Consider the following 21866-nt stretch of genomic DNA (forward strand, 5'->3'; position numbering starts at 1 on the left):
CAAGAAGTGACACACACACACAGAGAGCGCGCGCATGCACACAAACATCAACACATACACATGCCTGTGGCAGGAACATGTGTGAGGTGTGTGAGGCCAGCAGAGAACTCATTTAGAAACAGAACCTTGGAGAACTCCACCACTGTCAGAACCAGTGCGAGCTGTTGTGAGGAGAGGAGGTAAGGTCAGGAGAGGAGACAGAGAGAGAGCAGAGACAGGGAGAGAGCAGAGACAGAGAGAGAGCAGAGACAGGGAGAGAGCAGAGACAGGGAGAGGTTAGTTAAGAGGGAATGCTTGGCTCTCAGGTGTCACACCTGTACCAACACAACTACTAATAGGACCGCTGGGCCCAGACAGCCAACACCTGCTGCCCCCCAGGGAGATCCAGGAGGGAGGGGAGGAGGGGGCCCAGGGGCCAGGGGAGGGGGCCCAGGGGAGGGGAGGGGAGGAGGGGGCCCAGGGGCCAGGGGCCAGGGGAGGGGGCCCAGGGGAGGGGAGGAGGGGGCCCAGGGGCCAGGGGCCAGGGGAGGGGGCCCAGGGGAGGGGAGGAGGGGGCCCAGGGGAGGAGGGGGCCCAGAGGCCAGGGGAGGGGGCCCAGGGGAGGGGGCCCAGGGGAGGGGGCCCAGGGGAGGGGAGGAGGGGGCCCAGGGGCCAGGGGAGGGGGCCCAGGGGAGGTCAGGTGTGGCCCCAGAGCAGGCTGGAGGAAGACAAGCTCAGGCCCCTCCAGATCCTGGACCCTGTGGAGACCCTCTGGCATGTTAAAGAGGGGGAGGGGACAGGAGGTTCACATGTAATACCAGTTTGTGTTGGTAAGTCTCTGTTTTCTGTTTTTCTGCAATCAAGACAAACATGCCGACCCCCTCCCCCTCCCCACACACACACACTGATAAACAACCCCTCCCCCTCCCCACACACACACACTGATAAACAACCCCTCCCCCTCCCCACACACACACACTGATAAACAACCCCTCCCCCTCCATCACACACACACCCATCCGCCCCACCTCTCTCATGTCAGTCTGACTTGGGGGTGGGGGTCTTCACAGCCCCAGTAAGAACATGTACCATCTGCATTCTGCAGAGGGAAGAGAGAGAGAGGAGGGGGAGACTGTCTGGAGAGAAAAGGCGTGTGTGTTTTGTCTGGGACAAGGTTGTTTACACAGAGGCATGACAGCAGAGCCAAACTGGGTCATATTCAAATCCACATGTCTGTGGTTTTACGATTCATATTAAGTAGTGGGTTCAGCAGGGCTGGTGACACCTGTCTAATAATACTACTAATCATGATAATAAACATCACCTGTGAATAATCAAAAGATTAACAGTGATAAATCCATAATCGATAAGTCCTGCACAAAGACAGTGATGTGATGGAAGTCATTCCCAGGTGTGTGTGTGTGAGTATGTGTGTGTGTGCGTGTGTGTGTGTGTGTGTGTGAGTGTGTGAGTTTTACAGCTCTTCCTAACAGAGCCGATCAATACAGGAGGACTGGAGAGAAGGTCTAGTCCCTGAGAAGTGATGATCACTAGATTAAAGATGAGCTCTCCCTCTCTGTCTGCCTCTCTTTCTCCTTCCTTCTCTCTTTCTCAACACACAGGTGCGCACACACTTATACACACAGAATCTCTCTCTTTCTTATTTTGCTGGGTTCTCCAACTGTGCAGAAGGCAACAGTGTAATGATGCCATTTCATTGTCAATGTGTGATTGTATTTGACATGGAGACTGAGTGAAACCTTTAAAAACTAGAACTTTAGCATGACATCTTCTAAGACAACAGGATAAGGATACAAACTGGCATATGAGCAAGTGTGTGTGTGTGTGTGTGTGTGTGTGTGAGATGGATGAGTCTCCTCAGTGATAAATGGAGATCTATTTTCCTCTGCTTATACTAACTCCCTGCTGGTTCTCAGATGGGAACAACCTGGCCTCCGTCTCCGTCTCCTTCTCCCTCTCCCCCTCCCCCTCCCCCTCCCCCTCCCCCCACAGACCTGACTTTCAAACGACTTTACCTGTGGAGGAGTAATTACTGCTGGGGTTAAGCACTGGAGTGGAAGGAGGAGAGAGTCAGAGAGAGAGAGAGAGTGTGTGATAGAGAGAGAGAGAGAGAGAGAGAGAGACAGAGAGTGTGTGATAGAGAGAGAGAGAGAGAGAGAGAGACAGAGAGAGAGAGACAGAGAGTGTGTGATAGAGAGAGAGAGAGAGAGAGAGAGAGAGAGAGAGAGAGAGATAGAGAGACAGAGAGAGAGACAGAGAGTGTGTGATAGAGAGAGAGAGAGAGAGAGAGAGAGAGAGAGAGAGAGAGAGAGAGAGAGAGTGTGATAGAGAGACAGAGAGAGTGTGTGATAGAGACAGAGAACAGTACTTGTTAAGCAGACAAGCTTCAGCTGTGTTTTAAAGGAATGATCTCCCGCATTAGGGTTCATCTGCTCTCAAACAGGTTCAGAATTTAAGCATTTCAGGTATATACTTTTGTTTCACAGTTGCAAATCATACAAAAATAGATGCAACAGCGCCCCCCTCAGATAAGGTATATATATGTAATATACAGTCAGGGCTTGCAACTAACTAAAACCATTTTCTACAAAACGTTTTGAAAGGTTTAAAAAATATTTTCGAAAAGGTTTTTAGTTTAGGAAATAGCTTTTGTCTGGTCTGATTTAGTCTGGTCAAGTTCATACACTTCCAGAGGGAGTTGGCTTATTTGTTCCCTTAGCTCTCTAAGACCCCCAGGGTTGAGTGTGTGTGTGTGTGTGTGTGTGTCCCAGCAGGGGGCCTTCCTCTGTCAACTCAGTTTAGGGTCGTCCTTCGCGTTGCCTGACCTAAATAGGCCTGGGGGGCAGAGCCAGGCAGTCCATTCTGGCTGCTCATTGGTCCGTTTGGCAAAGTGCACACGAGAGCTGCTCTGACAGCTGTCAGCCTAGCGCCACATCCACCACCAGGACGACACGGTGTGTGTGTGTGTGTGTGTGGGTGTGTGTGTGTGTGTGTGCATGCACTAATTTTGGCGACGCCAGAACTCCCGAGCTGGTCAAGAGTGGTGCTGGATGAGGCCAGACGTGATGTCATGATGTCAGACGTGATGTCATGATGCCAGACGTGATGTCATGAGAGATCTGGCGGCACAGCGCCCGTGACCAGCAGAGACATCAGAAACACCTCAGTGACAGGGCGTGTAGACATCACCATGACGACCAGGCAGCATGGCAGGGTCTGCTTCCAACACACACTGTGTGTGCGTGTGTGTGTGTGTGCGTGCGTGTGCGTGCGTCTGCCCTTCAGACAGACCAGGCTGCCAGTACAAAACTCCCAGAAGACAACCATTGTCTTCAAGTAAAATTACTTGAAGAGAAACCGCCCTCCAGGCAGAGTGATACAAGTGTGTGTGTGTGCCCATTTATTTCAATTCTGCATGTAAAAATAGCCCAAGCCCAGTTTCATGTGTGTGGGATATCCCTAGGTTTGACTATGACCCAGCCCCTGACGGATGTGTTGTGGACTGCTGGACCCAGCAGTGGCTGGGCTAGCGGCTGGCTAGCCGCAGGGCAGAGGGAAGGGCCTGGTGTTCTCCTGGAGAGAGCTGACAACTGTTACTGTCTTTTCAGGAACACAAGACTGCACTGTCACATTGTGTCCCATACACACAAACAGTCGTGCACACATACACACCCAGTCACACACACACACTGATTGAAAGTTCTCTCTAACTGTTGTCCTCACCATGCTCTCAGAATCTGGGGATACCAAACTCAGACACCCAGGTGTGTTTGGGTACAGCGCAGCACACATCAAAGAAATGACACACACACATACACCTCAAATATCACACACACACACACACACACTCCCATTTCCTCCAGGCTTCCTGACGTGTCCTATTTATCCTCATCTCAGGATGAGTGTCAATCCACCAGGATTTGCTCCCAGGATAAACAGGTGCTCTAGGCTGATAGTGGAGGAGATTCCACCCCTCTCTCTCTCTCTCTCTCTCTCTCTCTCTCTCTCTCTCTCTCTCTCTCTCTCTCTGTCTCTCTCTCTCTCTCTCCCCCTCTTTTCTCTCTCACATTCCCTCCCTTCTTGTACTCCACACGTTTCACTTCCTCCTCTCATCTTCCCCCCACAATCCTCGCATCTCTCTCTCATACCCTCTCCCTCCGTCCTCCCCATCCCTCCGTCCCTCCCCCTCCCTCTCTCAGTCCCCACCTACCCCTCTACCCCTCTCTTTCCTTCTCGAGTCCTCCTCCCCCTCTCCCTATCAGCGTTGGGAAGGCAAGATAATACCGTCGTTTGAAAAGACGATAGACCGAGGTGGATAAATTAAGAGTTCATAGATTCTCATTGCGCCTGTCCACACGCACACACACACACACGCACAGTGAGGATTGGGGGAGGTCAGGAAGCAGGCACAAGGGAAGGTAACTGATGGTGCCACAGTTCTAGTTATTGATTGGTCAGCGTGCCATCGACCGCATGGCACAGCAGATTGAGAAGTCGTCTGCTCCTCAATACCATCACACACACACCTGGAGAGGAGGGAGAGATCTCCTGCCTGCCAGGAGCAGTGAGGCAGGGGGATGGGAGAGGATCTGGGAGACTCCTTCTGTGTGCAGGATGAGACACACAAGAAGAAAAAGACTGAAAGAGAGAGAGAGAGAGAGAGAGAGAGAGAGAGAGAGAGAGAGAGAGAGAGAGAGAGAGAGAGAGAGAGAGAGAGAGAAAGCTTGAAAGGGGGGAGCAGAAAGAGAACTGGTGAGAAAAGAGAAAAGGCAGAGAGACAAACAGCTGCAGACAATAGGAAAGCGTTTAACCTATGCCAACACACACGCACACACACACACACACACACAGGACCATTAGTCTTTGATTTCCCTGGGCTCCTTGACCTGCTCTCCAGGTTTTTGGTGCATGTGTGTGTGTGTGTGAGAGTGTGTGTGTGTGTGTGTGTGTGTGAGTGTGTGCCAGGCTGGCAGCAGAGTTCCTCCACTTCTCAGTCTGGTCCCTGACCGGCGCAGGTGCTGCCTTTGGCACAGCGCCGCCGTTGTCATGGCGATGCCCCGCGGCACGCCGACGAGATGCCAGCGTCCGTGGGGCGCTGCGCCGCGGCCACAGCCAGGATATTCATTAGGAGGCGGCGGAGGGTCCAGTGGTGGTCCACAGGTGCACGGCTGAACCTCTCTCTCTCTCTCTCGCTCTCCCTCTCTCTCTCTCTCTATTTCGCCCTCCCTCTCTCTCTCTCTCTCAGCTTGTAAAGCTCGTCTGGACTCCACTGACATCTAGTGGTGACAACATGCGACTGCACTGCACTCTGTAATACAGTCGCAGTACTTGTACTGTAAAAGGGAAACAGAGGCAGGGTGGGTTGAGCAGTGTCAGCAGGACTGTGGTAGTTTAGCGTTAGTCGCCCCCTCCTAGCCCTGCTCACCAGTCACACATCCACCACCCCACCATCTCGCTCTTGAAACGGCACTCCGACATGCTTATAGAAGAAGAACAAGCAGTGGACATTTGGGGTGAATTTTGAAACTTGTAAAACCTGGCAACAAGCAGACCTGGCAACCCAGCGATCTGCTTCAAACGTTGGCGGACAGATGAAAGAGTTGAGCTGCCTGAGCTGGTGAAAGGAGGTCAGAGGAGAGGAGCCAGGGAAACAGGCCAGGCAGAACAGCCAGAGCAGCACTCAGGACAGACACAAAACAGTTTGGCTGGAGATGTTAAAGAGCTCACCAAAACTAGAGCTGCAGCTACAGTTTAGGAAGGGAGGAGCCACATACCCTAGACTGTCTTGTGAAGGAGGGGTGGAGGTTGGGGGGGTGGAGGGACACTGGAGGATGATGGGAGGTGGAAAGGGAGGTGACAGACAGGAAGGAAGGAAGGTGACACTAATAAAAGGGGAGTCTTCACACACACACAGCTGGTGAGCTCTCACACACACACTCTCACACACACTCTCACTCTTTCTCACACACACACTCTTACACTCTCTCTCACACTCTCTCTCACACACCAATCTGTTTAGGTTTTACAGCTCTATGACCAGGGAGGCTTGTTCTGGAAAGTGCCATCCAGTACTCAAACACCAGAAAACTGATCAAACGGACCGAAACACAGGACTGTAGCAAAGCTGCTCCACAGCACATCACTTAAGCACAGCGCAGAACTCACACACACACACACACACACACACACACACACACACACACACACACATTTGGTCCTGTCAACCTGATGGGTGTGGAGGATGTAGATGGTGATGATGATGCAGCTGTTGAGCTGGCCCCCGGTTGCCCCTCGCTAGACTGCTTAGACAGCGCTCAGACAGCCTGGTGTCTGGCTGGTGGAACCTTCCGGATGTTTCCGCCAGCTCACACGTCGCCACGGTAACCTTCAGTGACACATGCCTAGAAGACACCTCTCACTAGGAAAGCCCCCACACTCAATTCAAAACACACACACACACACACAAAGACGGGAACGAACATGAACACACACACACACAAAGACGGGAACGGACATGAACACACACACACACACATACTAGAACACACAAGTTAGCCCTCAGCCGTAAAAATAAATCGAGGGAGACAGACCAACACAAAGACAGCAGGGTCTGACGTGTCTGTGTGCATGTCTGTGTGTGTAGTATGTAGTGTGTGTGTGTGTGTGTAGTGTGTGTGTGTGTGTGTAGTGTGTGTGTGTGTTTACTAAGAGGGTAGGATTCCCAAAACCGAGATTGTGTCTTTAAAAATCAGTCTGCATTCTAAGAATAATCGTGACAGTGCTACTATTAACTTCCACACATTTTGTCCTCCTTCAGTCTTGCTTCCTCTTGTTCTGTTTCTGTCTCTTTCTCCAGAGTTCCAGTAACTGGTGACAAAGAGCCACCAGAGGCTTGTTTTACTGTGAAGACATCCAGAGAAGAGCTGTGCTCCCTGCAAGACTAGTCAAGCGTAGTCCAACATACTGGAGAGCTACACCTGTACCTACAGCTAAACCACAACAAATACTACACCACAAGATAGACAACCCTGTAAAAGGCACAGCCTGAAGCTAGGTCTGATGGTATCACCTGGCCTGAACCGCTTTTTTACCAAGTAGAAGGTGGAAGGAGAAGGTGTCACAAGAGCTCTTTACTCTTTAGTTCATGTACCCTCACCTGTCAAAGAGGTGTCACATGACATGACAATATACAGACGGTGTATTCCTTATAATGTCCATACACACACTAAAGGCCTCCAATATATAATACAAGAGCTCCATATTTAGAGTAGGCCTGATCAAGCTGCGATCACGTACGTTATTGTGGAGCGACCGACCAAGCGAGCCATAGAGCTGATCACACGACATCAGCAACAATGTGTTGTCTTTCTGCCACCGTCCACAAGAGGGCGCTGATGCCCTTTTACAAGCCAGCTTCAAGGCGATGATCCTGGATGTCACAACGCAGCTCGTGGGAGGTAACCAAGAGAGGGGGTGGTACCAAAGACTACAACCAGGAAGTATGACCTCATCTCCTCAGATCCGATCCTCCTGTCTCACGACGAGCAGATGACAGACAGAACATGTGGAGCAGATCCACCGGGGGAACAGACGCCCAGGATCTTCCAGCTGCTCCCGTAGACCCTGAGAGCGTTAGTGGCTGCTACATCATGATCGTGATGTGGAGACCATCCACACCCTGGTCACCCTGGTCACCCTGGTCACCCTGGTCACCCTGGTCACCCTGGTCACCCTTGTCACCCTGGTCACCCTGGTCAAAAATACATGACGTAAATGTCCAGCCTTTACTGGTCTGGTCTCAAGCTATACTGAAACCAGATTCAGTTCATAGAAAGTGAATTTGGAAGAAACCCATGTGTTATGTTTCGATATTTTTATTGGCCGATCAGTGATGCGGGGGATATCATACAGGGACCGTGGTGTCGCCACGGCGGCCTCTTCAGACAGCAATTCCGTAGTAAACAATCTCAACTGGCTCAAGACGAGAGGGGGAGAGGGGAGGAAGGCGGAGGGCAGAGTGAGAGATGAAGAAATAATAATAGAAGGTGGTAGAGAGAGGGAAGAAGAGAGAGGGAAGAAGAGAGAGGGAAGAAGAGAGAGGGAAGGAGAGAGAGGGAAGGAGAGAAAGAAATGAAGAGGGAGAGGTATAGACAGGTATAGAGACAGGCAGACAGCCAAACAAAGAGCTTGTGGAACAATGCCAGCTTCTATTCCCTGGTCAACCCAGGCCAGCAGAGCCGAGCCAGCCAAACAGCCAGCCAGCCAGCCAGCCAGCCAATCAGCCAATCAGCCAGCCAGCCAATCAGCCAGCCAGCCAATCAGCCAGCCAGCCAATCGGCCAGTCAGCCAGCCAGCCAATCAGCCAGTCAGCCAGCCAATTAGCCAGCCAGCCAGCCAATCAGCCAGCCAGTCAGCCAGCGAGCCAGTCAGCCAATCAGCCAGCCAGTCAGCCAGCCAGCCGTGCTGTGACATGATTTACACTGACTCAGCTTGATAATCACTCAGTCTCACACACACTTGAACATATAGTACGACTGTACCCTTATAGCTAGTGTCATCAGATCTAGCACAGCTGTGAGGTATTGTGTCAGTCTTATGACAATGGCATCAGTATAGCCACCCATTCCCACCGTCTCTGGTCCATATAGACCTCTAGAGGCGTTGTTAAACATAAAACTCTACTCGGGCACAGGCCCCTATTCGTATCCCTTTTTTAATTTTCTTTCAAGCTTGCTGCGCACATTGCACTATTAGGCTACAGAAACTCCCCTTGCTTAACCCACTATACAACAGTTCAGGGACGCAAGTTTGATATCAGCTTTGGCAGCAGGGACATCAATAGTTAATGCGAGTGCGCACATTTTCTTGGGATTCATGGAATTCTGCGTTTCGGTTTAACACTTTTACAAGCGTTGATTGGGATACTGCGTTTATTTTTTCCGGGACAATCAATCTAAATTAATGCACTGACTAATAAAGTAAATTGTTAAAACTCAAACTTTTGATTTGAATGGGGCACAGCAGATTTATACTGGGGCAAGTGCCCAGTAAAAAGCGTCTAACGATGCCCCTGTATATATATCACACAGATAACTTCACAGACCGGTGTGTTAGAGTAGCATCCCATGACTTGGCTGCCTGGCGGAATATAGTCATGAATGTGTAATTACACGTTGTAGCCACTAGAGGGCTTTGGTTTGTTCTGATAAGTACAATGTGTTGTGTGAAAGTATGGAACAGTTGGATACATTTCTTTTTTCTTTTTTTATATAAATGTTATAGATGGAAGTGGTTGTGAACTTAATCTTAATATTATGCAAATGTATGTATGCTATGAGAAGAAAAAGGAGAGGTTGTGCTAAATTGCTGAGGAACTGCATGTGATTTGAAGTGGTAGGAAAAAATATGAGGTCAAAAGGGTGGATGAAGACATGGGAGGAGAGGAGAGAGGAGGAGAGAGAGAGAGAGAGAGAGAGAGAGAGAGGAGGAGAGGAGGAGAGAGAAGGAGAGAGAAGCTTCTCTTGTAGTCCACTGCGCCCCTCCATCTGTGTTATCATGACACCCAATGCATCCTAATCACCACACTCCACATACAACCATGTCACACACTTGAACACACACACAGCCACCTCAATTATTGAGCTCCAAACCAACATTAAAACCAGCCAACTCAAGCTTCTCCAGTCAACCTAAACATAATATTCCTGTCTGCCAAGCTGATCTCACTCCCACTGAACAGGAAGTGGGCAAACAGGAAGTGGGCAAACAGGAAGTGGGCAAACAGGAAGTGGGCAAACAGGAAGTGGGCAAACAGGAAGTGGGCAAACAGGAAGTGGGCAAACAGGAAGTGGGCTAAAACTCCTCAGAGGGGTATTCTGGATTATCCTATTCTGTTACTATACGCTCTGTCTCTGTCACACTCACACACACACACACACTCACTCACTCACACACACACACACACAGTGCAGTGTTCTACCTCTACCAGCTGAGCCTGGTAAGGCCTCAAAACCACATGACTCCTGTCAGGAAACACCTATCCAGTCTTCAGCATAACAGAGTACTCTAATGCACGTCGCCTGCAGCAGCTCCACACAGTAAGGTAATTAGCAGGCAGATTGAAACGTTGACAGATCTATGTAAATACCGGCGACCAGACGAGGATGTATGAGCTGAGCTGCCGTCCTGACAAGACCTGCATCCTGGAGAAGTGACGATGCCAGGAGGACTAGCATGGTCTATCAGCTAATCAGTGTGCTGGGAGGACTAGCATGGTCTATCAGCTAATCAGTGTGCTGGGAGGACTAGCATGGTCTATCAGCTAATCAGTGTGCTGGGAGGACTAGCATGGTCCCATCTGCCACCAGCTAATCAGCGTGCTGGGGTCAGAACAGCAGCAGACACTCTGACACGTTCACACAGACCCACACAGCGTGACTCACTCGGTCTTTGTCGTCGACCACGTCGCTCAGCGTGTCGTCCAGGTCTAGGATCCCTCCGTCCCCGTGCTCCAACCTGTGGATGTGCAGCCAGTAACCTGGGTCCTGCAGGCAGGGAGAGAGATAAAGAGACAGAATGAGAGAGAGAGAGAGAGAGAGAGAGAGAGAGAGAGAGAGAGAGAGAGAGAGAGAGAGAGAGAGAGAGACAGAGACAGAGACAGAGACAGAGACAGAGACAGAGACAGAGACAGAGAATCAGTGAGAGCGATAAAGAGACAGAATGAGAGAGAGAGAGAGAGAGAGAGAGAGAGAGAGAGAGAGAGAGAAAGGAGAGAGAGAGAGAGAGAGAGAGAGAGAGAGAGAGAGAATCAGTGAGAGCGATAAAGAGACAGAATAAGAGAGAGAGATAAAGAGAGAGAATCAGTGAGAGCGATAAAAAGAGACAGAATAAGAGAGAGAGATAAAGAGACAGAATAAGAGAGCAATAAAGAGGAAGACAGAGAAAGAAAGACAGAGAGAGGGAGGGGAGAGAGAGGGTTATGTGGGTTAGGAGCGATTACATTTGATTTGTTTTGTTTCCAAACACTTGAAGTACTTGGCCTTCCTTTCTCTCTCTCTCACTCTAAATGTGCTACAATGACCAACAAGGAAAGGACATCCACCATTCTCTGTCTGTTAACGGCAACCTTCCAGCCCAAGGCCTTCTCTCTAGAGTGGAGTGAATGTGTGGTGTTTTCTTTCCTCCCTGTTCTTAGAGTGAGAAGATGGTGGGTATTAAATTACATTCTACGTTGTTTTCCACTGGAGATTTGGGATTGTTTTTGATCGATTGTAATATTGCGAAGCAGCATGAAACTGCCATGACGTCGTCTTCAGAGCAACACGCACTACTCTCGCTGGATTCCTTTCGTCGGCGACCACAGCGATCTCTACACCTGATCGAACAGCATTTTGCGGGTTGACATTTAATCAAGTAGGCCTAGTCCAGAGATTACTTTTTTTTTAAGATTGTGGCCGCCCGCTATAAAAGACAATAGTCGCTTTTTTATACCGCTATAGTAGTAGCTTGACTATAACATTCAACAACAACATTCCAATTATAAAATTGCTGGTTTGTGCAGTGTGTAGTGATTCACTCTGACCATTCAGTAGACAGTGTTTTTAGAACGTCACCTACTGCTCAAATCCGTTGGATTGCTAGCTAGTGATACGGACTTTTACTGTTGGTTAGATCAACCTTACCTTAATTGTCGCTGTAGGTCAAAACGTATAGTTTTAACTATAACTTTTTTTCACTTTAGCCTGAAGGGCAGAAACATAGAATTATGTGTACATCGTTAATTGTCATTTTGAGAAGATCACCCAAACTCCTCGTGGGAGAGAACTTGCCTAACCGCTGGCTACAAGAAGTTGTCGACTGGCGTTACGCAATACCGACAGTAACGCGTGCATAGTGAATAGCGACTCATGGTGAGATTTTAGTCCACAAAATGTGTTGGTTTTGAATTCACCTCTTTAAAATTCTTATTGAATTCATTTCAACAACAACAAATTCAGGGTTCAGAAATTCAGGAAATAAAATAATATTTTAGTTTTTAATTTCTACTGATTTTCTTCCATAGATTATTTACATTTTACATTTACATTTACATGGATTATAAAGTATTACAAGAAGCAAAAAAACAGAATCTTTCATCAAATTTAAACCCACAGGAGAAGAATGTTGGGGAAGATTTACTGGTGAGTCTGGAAGAGATCTCGGGGCACAAAACAAAACCACACTACTACAAGAAAACAGCTAATTTCTCTACAAATCTGCACATGCTCCCTTTTCAAGCCACAGAGAACATGCAGGGTGACACACACCACCCTCAGTAGGGTGACACGGAACAAGCAGCCAAGTCGCCAGGAGATTTGAGAAAACATCAACGCTACAGATGGAACGACAGCTTAATCAGTCAGGCTGGTCACGCAGACTGCATCCTCTTAGGGTCGGGGGAACAGCATCTGGATTTGACAGAAGTCTATCTGCTTACGACAACTGCATAGGGCTGGGAATAGAGAAGCATGCTGTGGCCTGGCTGGGCCTGGGTTGTCCCATGTCCAGCTGTGAGCTGCAGGCTGAGATGTGGCCTGGGGCTGCTGTGCCTATGCCAGGCTTCGACCCAATCCCTCAGCGGGGGGTGAGGGGTCGAGGGACAGACTGGGGGTTTGGGGTGTAATGTGTCCCAGTGCATCCCAACCAGAGTGCCCTCAACCCCCTCCAGGGTGGCACAGCTGAGCAAAACAGCTGAGAGACCAGGTCTAAGCACACACACTCCCTATCCCCCTCTCTGACCCTCTCTCTGACCCTCTCTCTCTCTCCCTTTCTCTCTCTCTCTCTCTCTCTCTCTCTCTCTCTCTCTCTCTCTCTCTCTCTCTCTCACTCTTTCTAGATATCCTTGAATCTTAAGCAGCAATACCTTTAGACTGCTGTTCTGCCACAATAAGAACACTGAAATTCCATTGTCTTGAAGCACACCAAACACAGATATCGCTTGCGAGGAGACAGTAACTCTCTCTCCTAGCAGAGCTCTAGAACCGCATTTCCCATGATGCTTTGGGCTTCACTCCCCTCTCACGGCCAGGTTACATATCACACTTATCAGGCGGGTGCTTGGTGAGGGTGTCGTCGAGTCAAGGTCTCATTGTCTTGTACGGAGACATATCAACAGATGATAAAGAAAGAAATGTAAACACGCAGTCTCCAGAAATGTAAACCACCGTTCGGAGACAGAGCCTGTTGTATTCATCTAGACTTCTATCTGTCCAATAGACCTGTAGATGGGGTTGGGGGGGGGGGGGGGGGTGGAGGGGTTGACTCAAGGCTGGTCTACTGAACAGGATATCCAACAAGTCTTTCATCATTGACACCCAGCTTGGTTGGCCAAACACCAACCTATTCAATAGGCTCCTGCTCTTAGATAAACAGTGTTCTTCCTATGGGAGGCCCAAGGTGAGACATGCGTGCAGGTTTTAACGCTGTAATGTATGATGCTTGTCATTCTCCTTTACCAGTTCAAACAGCAGACGTAAACGAAAACAAATAAATCTCTTTTCACAGGATTCCACAACTCCATTGAGGTCGACTCGTTGGGCCATTCATCTCCATCACTTAATGTAAGAAAAGCCATCCGGTTTCAAGTTCAGTAAGGAGCTACAAGGCACTGGTATTCTGGGCTTTGACAATATATCCTGGTCATATACTGTAATAAGAAACAACAAGCCTAATTTTCTAAAGTGAGAAAGCACAAAAACCTTCAGTAAATCCTCCCTATAACACAATCTCCCTGTCATAATACAGCCAGACAATGATGAGACTGTAAGAGAGACTGTGTCGGATATCATATACCCTCTTCTGGAAAAGTGTCAAACCACACACTCACACGCACACGCACACACTCAAATTCACTCTGTTGACCCCGTGACCTGTTGAGTCACAAAACTTCATCAATGAAGCTTGCCACAGGCGTCTCTTCAGGTAAGACGAGTCTCCGCTCCTGAGCAGAGACAACAAAGAGATGGTTCTCACACTTATAACACAAGACAAGACGGACCACAACTGTCCTCGGCCCATTATCACTGTCTTTGTCCTTGGGATTGACTACACTGAAACCAAACAAAGCCACTTCAAGAGACATCCTCGTCGCCTGGGGAAATACCTATCTCCAAATGGACAACGACCGGAGCAGAACCAAACATGCTTTGTTGATTCGGACACGGATAAGTGAGTGGGGTGGCGTGAATGGCGACACACTTCCTGTTAGAGAGAGAACTGGTCGCGTGGAGGATGGACGAGCTGTCAGATCCTGATGCAACAGGAACATGACTGGGGGTAGGGGGCTGAGGGAACGCGACGAGGTACGATGGCTTAGACCAGGGGTTCTGCTTCATAAGTGCCACACAACGTCTTATTGTCTGCGGCGGCTCACTGCGGAGTGTGAAGAAAGTGTGCTAGAGGTGAAATAATAAATTAACTATGAGTGACACATTCCGGCGACTGACTGTACAAACTTTTGAACCTTTCGAGACTTCCTGGATTCTGGTTACAGTTGAATATGCCCACCTACGTGGATGCAATCACACATACATATCACCAATGTCAAACACCTACAGTATATTATCAAGCCCACTTCTATGCATAGAGGAGTCAAGATTTAAAAAAAAATGCAGGATCATACTATGAATAGAACTATTTGGCTTAGTCATGTTACAGGCTTGGAATGTAAACAGTATAAATAGTTAACTTGATGAGTTAGTTCCAGCCGCCAGTCCTGTAGTAGACTGAAACATAGTTTAACTTCCTGGTTGTACATCTTGATTACTGGTCGACCTTTGACCCCTGACAAGGCCCTGGTGACCCATATCCCATATAACTCACTAGTTCACCTTTGACCTCCAGAGTCCCTTCTCAGTCCCTGTAAAGTCTGATTTATTAGACCGTTCAATGTGAGCGTGTGTGTGTGCGTGTGCATGGGAGTGTGTGACTAATGTCTCCCCTATGACTTCTAAACACATGTAAACTCTCTGTTGTGTTTACGTATCTCCCAGTAGGCTGTGGAAGTGCTAAACTCAGCCCCCAGGATGATGATCATGATGACGGCCTGTATGGATCAGTGTGCTAAAACAGGCCAGCACACAGAAGGCCTAGGTTGGCACTGTCCAAATCCTTCAGGCTATTACTGTGGAGGCTCTCCAAAACAGGATCTAAGCTGTGTGTGTGTGTGTGTGTTTGTATGATGTTTAGCTAAAGTCCCCCAATGTGACAGAGATCCACAGGGAGCATCCTGCTTCAAACCCAGGTCCTGCTTCAAACACCCACCAGGCCCATCCCACTGGAGTATAAACACACCGCTCAACAGCCTATTTGCTCAACCCCCTCTTTACATAGTTGTGTGTGTTAGCTATACTTATGACATCTGCTACCACGCGCTTGCTGTTTATGTTGCGAGAGCTAGGGATTTGTAGTACTAAATCCTGCTGCTTCAAAACTACAACTACATATATCCCCCGCTAAGCAGTGCAGGGCATTGCATGCTTAGCAAAGCATCTGGTAGCTGGCTTAAAACATGTGGGTGTCTGAATTCAATTCAATATTTATTTGTCATTGTCATAGAAAACAACGAAATTCCGTTTAGAGCATTCAAACACTGCATAGTTTGACATAAAAGTGTAATACAAAGTGTAATATCCCTCCAATAAACTTCCTTTAAATAACCCTTGTGTAAACCTTAGCATAATCAATACACGTAACAGTAACAATAACAATATTCAGTATTAGCAGCATTGTGAAGGGCTTTAACAACATGGATGACCTAACAGAACATAACAACAGCAGAACAGTCAAGAGATGTGGAGTATTTTGTTATTTGTGCAACAATGCAAAGTCTAGTTCATTGTTGTTGTAATCGGTGGATGTGGTTACTGTCCATGAGAGGGAGGCAGAAAGGGGAGGGGGGGGGGCACTGCTCAGAAGCCTCACAGCCTGAGGATACAGACTGTTGGTCAGTCTGGATGTTCTGGCCCGTATGGACCTGTACCTTCTACCTGAGGGCAGCAGGTGGAACAGATGGTGAGCTGGGTGGTGACGGTCCCCAAGGATGTTGTGCACATCCTGTGGGTGGTGTGTGTGTGTGTATGAATGTGTGTGGTGTGTATGAATGTGGGTGGTGTGTATGAATGTGTGTCGTTTGTATGAATGTGTGTGTGTGTGTATGAATGTGTGTGGTGTGTATGAATGTGTGTTGTGTGTATGAATGTGTGTGTGGTGTGTAGCCCATGTGTGGATGCCTCAGCATGTGCAGATGATGATGTGATGAAGGGATGAATAACAAATTAACATCACATGAGGAGCTCATTGGACCGATCCATAATGATGCCTAATTATACCAACTAAGCATTACTGTTGAGATGGGCATGCCAACATTGTACAGAACAAGGGGCATAGCTTTTAAGGCTATATTGTGCAGTGACGAGTACTGATGATGTGTGTGTGTGTGTGTTGTTGTGCCTGTGTGTGTGTGTGTGTGTGTGTGTGTGTGTGTGTGTGTGTGTGTGTAGGTGTGCCTGTGTGTGTGGAGGTGCATATGAAGACTGCCCAGTTGGGGTCATAAATCACCCTAAATTATGGCCCTAAGCACCCTACACATTCTTCTGCTGCGCGTGCGTGTGCTTTCACGTTCGTGTTTTAGCCCAATGGCAAGTCCAACCCTTTTCCACAATCCATCGGAATGTTTTACTGATCACGTCAAAAAATCGCCCTCGTGAATTGCAGTTCCTAGAACGTTCCCCCGGTCCAAGCAGCCTTCCGTGAATTATTTCCATTTTTTAATGCACATTTTTTTCGTGTTAATTTAGCTGCCAGAAGACTTGACAGAGTAGTAAATGTGGAACATGGCAGGGTTTGTGGGTGCTACTACAGACCAGTCACAGACGACAGTGTGGCGACCGCAGTATGGCTAGCCAGCATCCCGAAGCTATCAGCACAGAGCCGGCCAGTTTATTTGCATTGGCCGTGAACGCTAGCTTGTTTAGCGTTGCGGAGTGGGAGCTGTGCCAGTCACTCCTCGCGCTGAGCCAGTTGGTCATTAGCGTGTTGAACAGAAGGGGTTCCACACTCACTTCACACACACTTCCTGTGTGGAGCAAGTATAAACCCCAGAGGCTAGATCCTGGCAGACATGTTGCTAGCACGGTTTAGCCACATGGAGCTAACACACCTCTAGGGAAATTAGCTTCGACTGTAGCTTCCTACCTGACTTAAAGACAACAAGTTCTGTTTTGGAATTAACTTGTATGTGGTAGATAAACAGGATAAATGTATTAACATAGCCTATGGCTAACTGCTCTCAAAACGTAATAGCATAATAGGCCTACGCATCTTATCAATACACCACACCGACTACAAGACTAGTTAAGACCTGGGGCTGTGCACGGAGTGTGTCGGAAGGTGTCACGTTATTGAACACTACACGGATATCCCCGGTCCAGAGAGAGAGAGGCTAACCTCCCCCGTGTTTGACTCAACCTGGGCTGGATGGATGGAGAATGGAATTCTGGTTTATGGTGACTGCGGAGATTCACAGGTTTGTTTATTGGAATACTCATTCCATATCCAATAATAATTGTAAACACAACATTGCTGTTTTATCCAACTGTTGACGTTGTTTATTGAGACCAGAACAAGATGAGCAGATTGTCCAGCCGTAAATTAGGAAAGTAAAACATTTGTAGACACTGCAGCAGGATACAGAGATAACCAACAGGCTTCACACTATATCATAATCCTCACCCAATGTTTCCATATTCAAATAAACATTACGGCACCTCAGAATGGAACATAACATTTTCTGAAACAGTCAATTTGACATACAGTAAGTAAATGTTACACGTATGTAAAATCCCAATTTGCACTGTTTAGGCTCATGCTTGTTGTTCAAACTCATTGTTCATGGCAACACTCATCAAAGAAAGAAGAGTCAGCACTATTCTAGAACACATTTGTTTATTATTTCATAAGCTGTGGTTATGTTTGCCAGATGGGGCCTTTCAATATGCCCAGAGAACCACAGTTCAGATGGTTAAAAGCAAAACTCTTCAAGTCATGCCCAGGGCAACGGGGATGGCACGAAAACCTACACAGAAACGAACAGAAATACAATAAGCAAAGCCAAAAAAAATACTGTACTGTGTAAGTATTTCTAGACGTTCAATAAATCTCTGTACACTGCTTGTGTTTCACTTAACCTCTCCGACACTGACCTTTTTGAACCTACTGAATGTTAGCTGACAGCAGCAGTGAAATATTCCATGTAACCAACTAGCGCTTAAAGTCAGTTTTTAGATGTTCTGTAACTACAACTGTGCCAGTGATGTCGACTTCATGAAGAGATATGTGGAGGCGAGTGCTACCTGGGCAGAGTCTCTGTAACCCTCAGGGCGCAGTGTGTGAAGCAGGCAGAAAGGCCGGACAAAACTCAGGGTCAAACACTGATGGCTGGATACTTGGCATTCTAGAGAGAAGACGGTGCCTAAGTCGTTTTCCTGTGGTGTGTGTGTTTGTGCGTGGGTGCGTGCTCCGAATGCAGTGCAGATGTGATTATGCTGTCTGAGCATTTGCAATAGAAAACCAAACCCGTCACCCCTCAATCACTCTTTTACTCTGCTGAGACTCTGAGGGTTTCTGCCCTGCATATGCTGCACTCAATTCTCCAGGCATCCTCTCCCTCACCGCACACACAGGGCAAGTTCTTATTTCATACTATCACACAATGCCCTCTGTCATACCTGCTTTGGTGACATCATGTGTTTACAGTAAACCTGAATCACAGCTAAAAGCGCCTCTTGAACACAGCTTTCTAGTGGAGAACCAGTAATTACGACACTACACCGTGGTACTAAAATCTGTGGCATGTGTATGATAGCAGTTACTCCAACTGCCACATCTGAGCATTTCCCACAATCTTCATAAGATTTAACTGCCTTACACCTAAATCCTATTTTGCTATCCTGAGTGGTGTTAAATTATTGTAAAAATGTGCAATGTAATTTGATCAGGCACCTGGAAACACTTTCTACACCACTTACACTTGGTTCTGAGACATCGAAACAACGAAAAGCAATCTAGCTATTGACACTGTTTGAGCAGATTTGACTAAATCAGTGTTTGGATAAACATAGACATTCAAGAGACAAAAAATGTCTAAAAGATGTCTGTCTGCCAAACACAAGACAGCACCAACTGGGCGTTCGGCCAGGACTCACGTGTCCTTGCACCCGAGCCAAGGAAGGAGAGAGAAAAGTAAGGCTGACCTGCCTCAGCCCCAGCACACAGGGAGGGAGGGAGGGAGGGCGGGCTGAGGCAGCTGTCTGGAGTGCTGGCTGTCCTGGAGTGGGGACTGTATTGTACTGTGTGTTCATGCCTCAGTAGCTCTAATGTTAGCACTGGGGACGTAATAATACACTTTATTTGCAGATAATAGGCAAGTGCTTGAACAAGCAGCGACACGGTAGACTAGGGGGGAGAAACAGTAAGCGTAGCTTATGCTGGTCAGATTTCACTCTTCCTTGGCTGAAGACTCTCTTTAAGGACACCTCATTAGGACACGCAATGTTTCTGTTTTTGTATTCTGTCGCTGTAATTAAATTCAGTCTGAGACAAGTCCCTGTTTAGAATATCTTTTTTTTTTACGGCCAGTCGCTATGCAACGTGAGTGGTTCATCACCTTCATCAAGACTGCATGTCTGTCTAATTCAATGCTTTGTTGTGAGGCTGTGTCAGGTCCTCCATAACTCAGGTCTCAGAGAAGCCTGACGCGGGCTCTCCAAGGTCCCTCTTAACACTGCTCTGACTAGAGCAACATCCACACCATCTGCAGTCTTAAAGTGCTGAATGTGCAAAATCCATAGACGGGTACAGGAGCGTGTTTGAAAAGCCTTACTGGTACTAGAACACCTGACAGTCATAAGTTGTTCCATGACCCCTTGGCTGAAAGTTGCACTTCAATCCACTTCAAAGGCCAACCAGGCAAGACTGAATCACCAATAAAAAGTGTGTCTGTGTGTGTGTGTGTGTGTGTGAGTGAGGTAGAGAGAGAGACAGGGACTCAGACAAGTTACACAACACATCTATTCATTCATCTTTTGTGCAACAAGCTCTCAAACCAACCCTCCACTGTGCTAAGTCACACTGCTAAGAGGAGGGATCCATCTGTTCGTTGTACAGCGAGTGAAAGGGCCCTGGGGCGTGTGACAGTGCGGACGGAGGGATGAGAGAGAGGTGAGAGACAGAAACAGAGAGTCTGCAGAATTCAATCTGATGAGCTCAGTCCTTATTGACTACTGAGTTAGGATGCAATTAGAGCAAGAGCTGGTGAGAATTGGGTTCATACACAAACACACACACAGCATATACTCCCTTAGCATGTTCTTCATTAGGAACACACACGCCACACACACACACACACCCTAAAAAACAATAAGATGATCCTTGAAGCAAGGTTGCATTTCAACCCTCCAGCAAAAACTCTAAATAGCATGAACAGACCCCAATGTGACACAAACTGCTGCTATGACAAAAGACAAGCTTAAATTAAGTCAAACACACAAACACACACAGACAACCTGAAAGAAGATGCCAACACCGGCAGCTTTGTGTGACGCATCCAGGCGATAGACCAGTCAGCCAGCCTAACAGCGTTCCAGTCAGCCAGCTATTCAGTCATTCAGCCATTCAGGCAGCCAGTCAGGCCTAGTCAGACAAAGAGAGCTGCTTGTGGTATCAGTCCTCCAGCTGTCCGCTAGGACCACCTCATCACTGGGGCTGCCCCATTAAAGTCAGGCTGTGATGAAGTTCACACCTCCTTTAAGACCACCAGAGTGGAGTGGCTCTGTGTGTGTGTGTTTGTGTGTGTGTGTGTGTGTGTGTGTGTACCAGGTGTGTGAGGAAGGGCAGGGCTGAGGATATAGTGTGTGTGTGTGTGTGTGTGTGAGAGAAAGAGTGACAAAGAGAATTTGTGAGTGTGTGTTCTTCAATACCCCCTTGGTGGTCGAGATAGTTCTCTACTCTCGCTAACTGCCAGTGGGCTGTGCCGCTGGGTTCAGAGCCGATGTCAATATGGGCAGAATACATGGTGGCCACCCGGCCTAAATACAGTGTGTGTGTGAGTGTGTGTGTGCAAGCCTGTGAGAGAGGCTGGCATTTTGAATGTGGTGATCTCATTGATCCTGCTTGGCAGCAGGACTCCACAGCTTGGCAGGATGGTGAGGATTCGGGTGAGCGTTGTGAGGGGGAGCCGTTAGGTAGCAGGGCCAAATGTTTAGAGGATTTGGGTTTTGCATCAACAAGAAAAAGGTTTAAGTGTAGAAAGCTGGTCTAGCTATCCATGACTATAAGCACAGAAATAGGTGGTTTTACTTGGCACGTGGTTGGTGTGTGTGTAGGTTTTAGTCCAAAATCTATTTCTGCTCAAGGGATGATGGACATAGTGTTCAGTTTACAACATCAAACCGGTTCAACCAGGTGATTCACCCCGACATGAAAACACAGACTGCACACGCATGCAGTCGAACTTCCTGAAAGTTTCAATGTCTGAGAGAGAAAAAGAAGACAGGGAGAAAAAGAGAAAGATAGAGGGTTGGAAAAAAAGAGATACATTAAATCAAATCAAATTGATTTGTATAGCCCTTTTTACACACCAGCATGTCACAGAGGGCTTCACATGCGCCCATAGAACTGCCCCTCAACCAATCTAAACCCTCAAGGATAAAGATAAAGAGGGGGTGAGTGGGTGATAGAGATGTACTTTACTGAAGGAATAATAACTGTGAAATCAAAACAGTGAGTAGAAAGCAAACTGGTGCTAGTTCTGGAGGAGTAGTGCGGAAGAG

General features: G+C 47.9%; 1 protein-coding gene across 6 annotated transcripts in view; it reads right to left on the reverse strand.

Annotated features, from left to right (window-relative positions):
* Nucleotides 1-21866, reverse strand: part of LOC146274693 (partitioning defective 3 homolog) — a 267396-nt gene that overhangs the window by 233825 nt on the left and 11705 nt on the right. For all 6 annotated transcript variants that reach the window (XM_084702755.1, XM_084702750.1, XM_084702751.1 and 3 more), the window contains exon 2: nt 10443-10544. In XM_084702755.1, the coding sequence (XP_084558881.1) occupies nt 10443-10544 (102 nt within the window). The remainder of the gene's footprint in view (nt 1-10442; nt 10545-21866) is intronic.

Source organism: Hypomesus nipponensis, chromosome 8, assembly GCF_054491055.1.
Source record: "Hypomesus nipponensis isolate SF chromosome 8, ASM5449105v1, whole genome shotgun sequence".
NCBI classification, from domain to species: Eukaryota; Metazoa; Chordata; class Actinopteri; order Osmeriformes; family Osmeridae; genus Hypomesus; species Hypomesus nipponensis.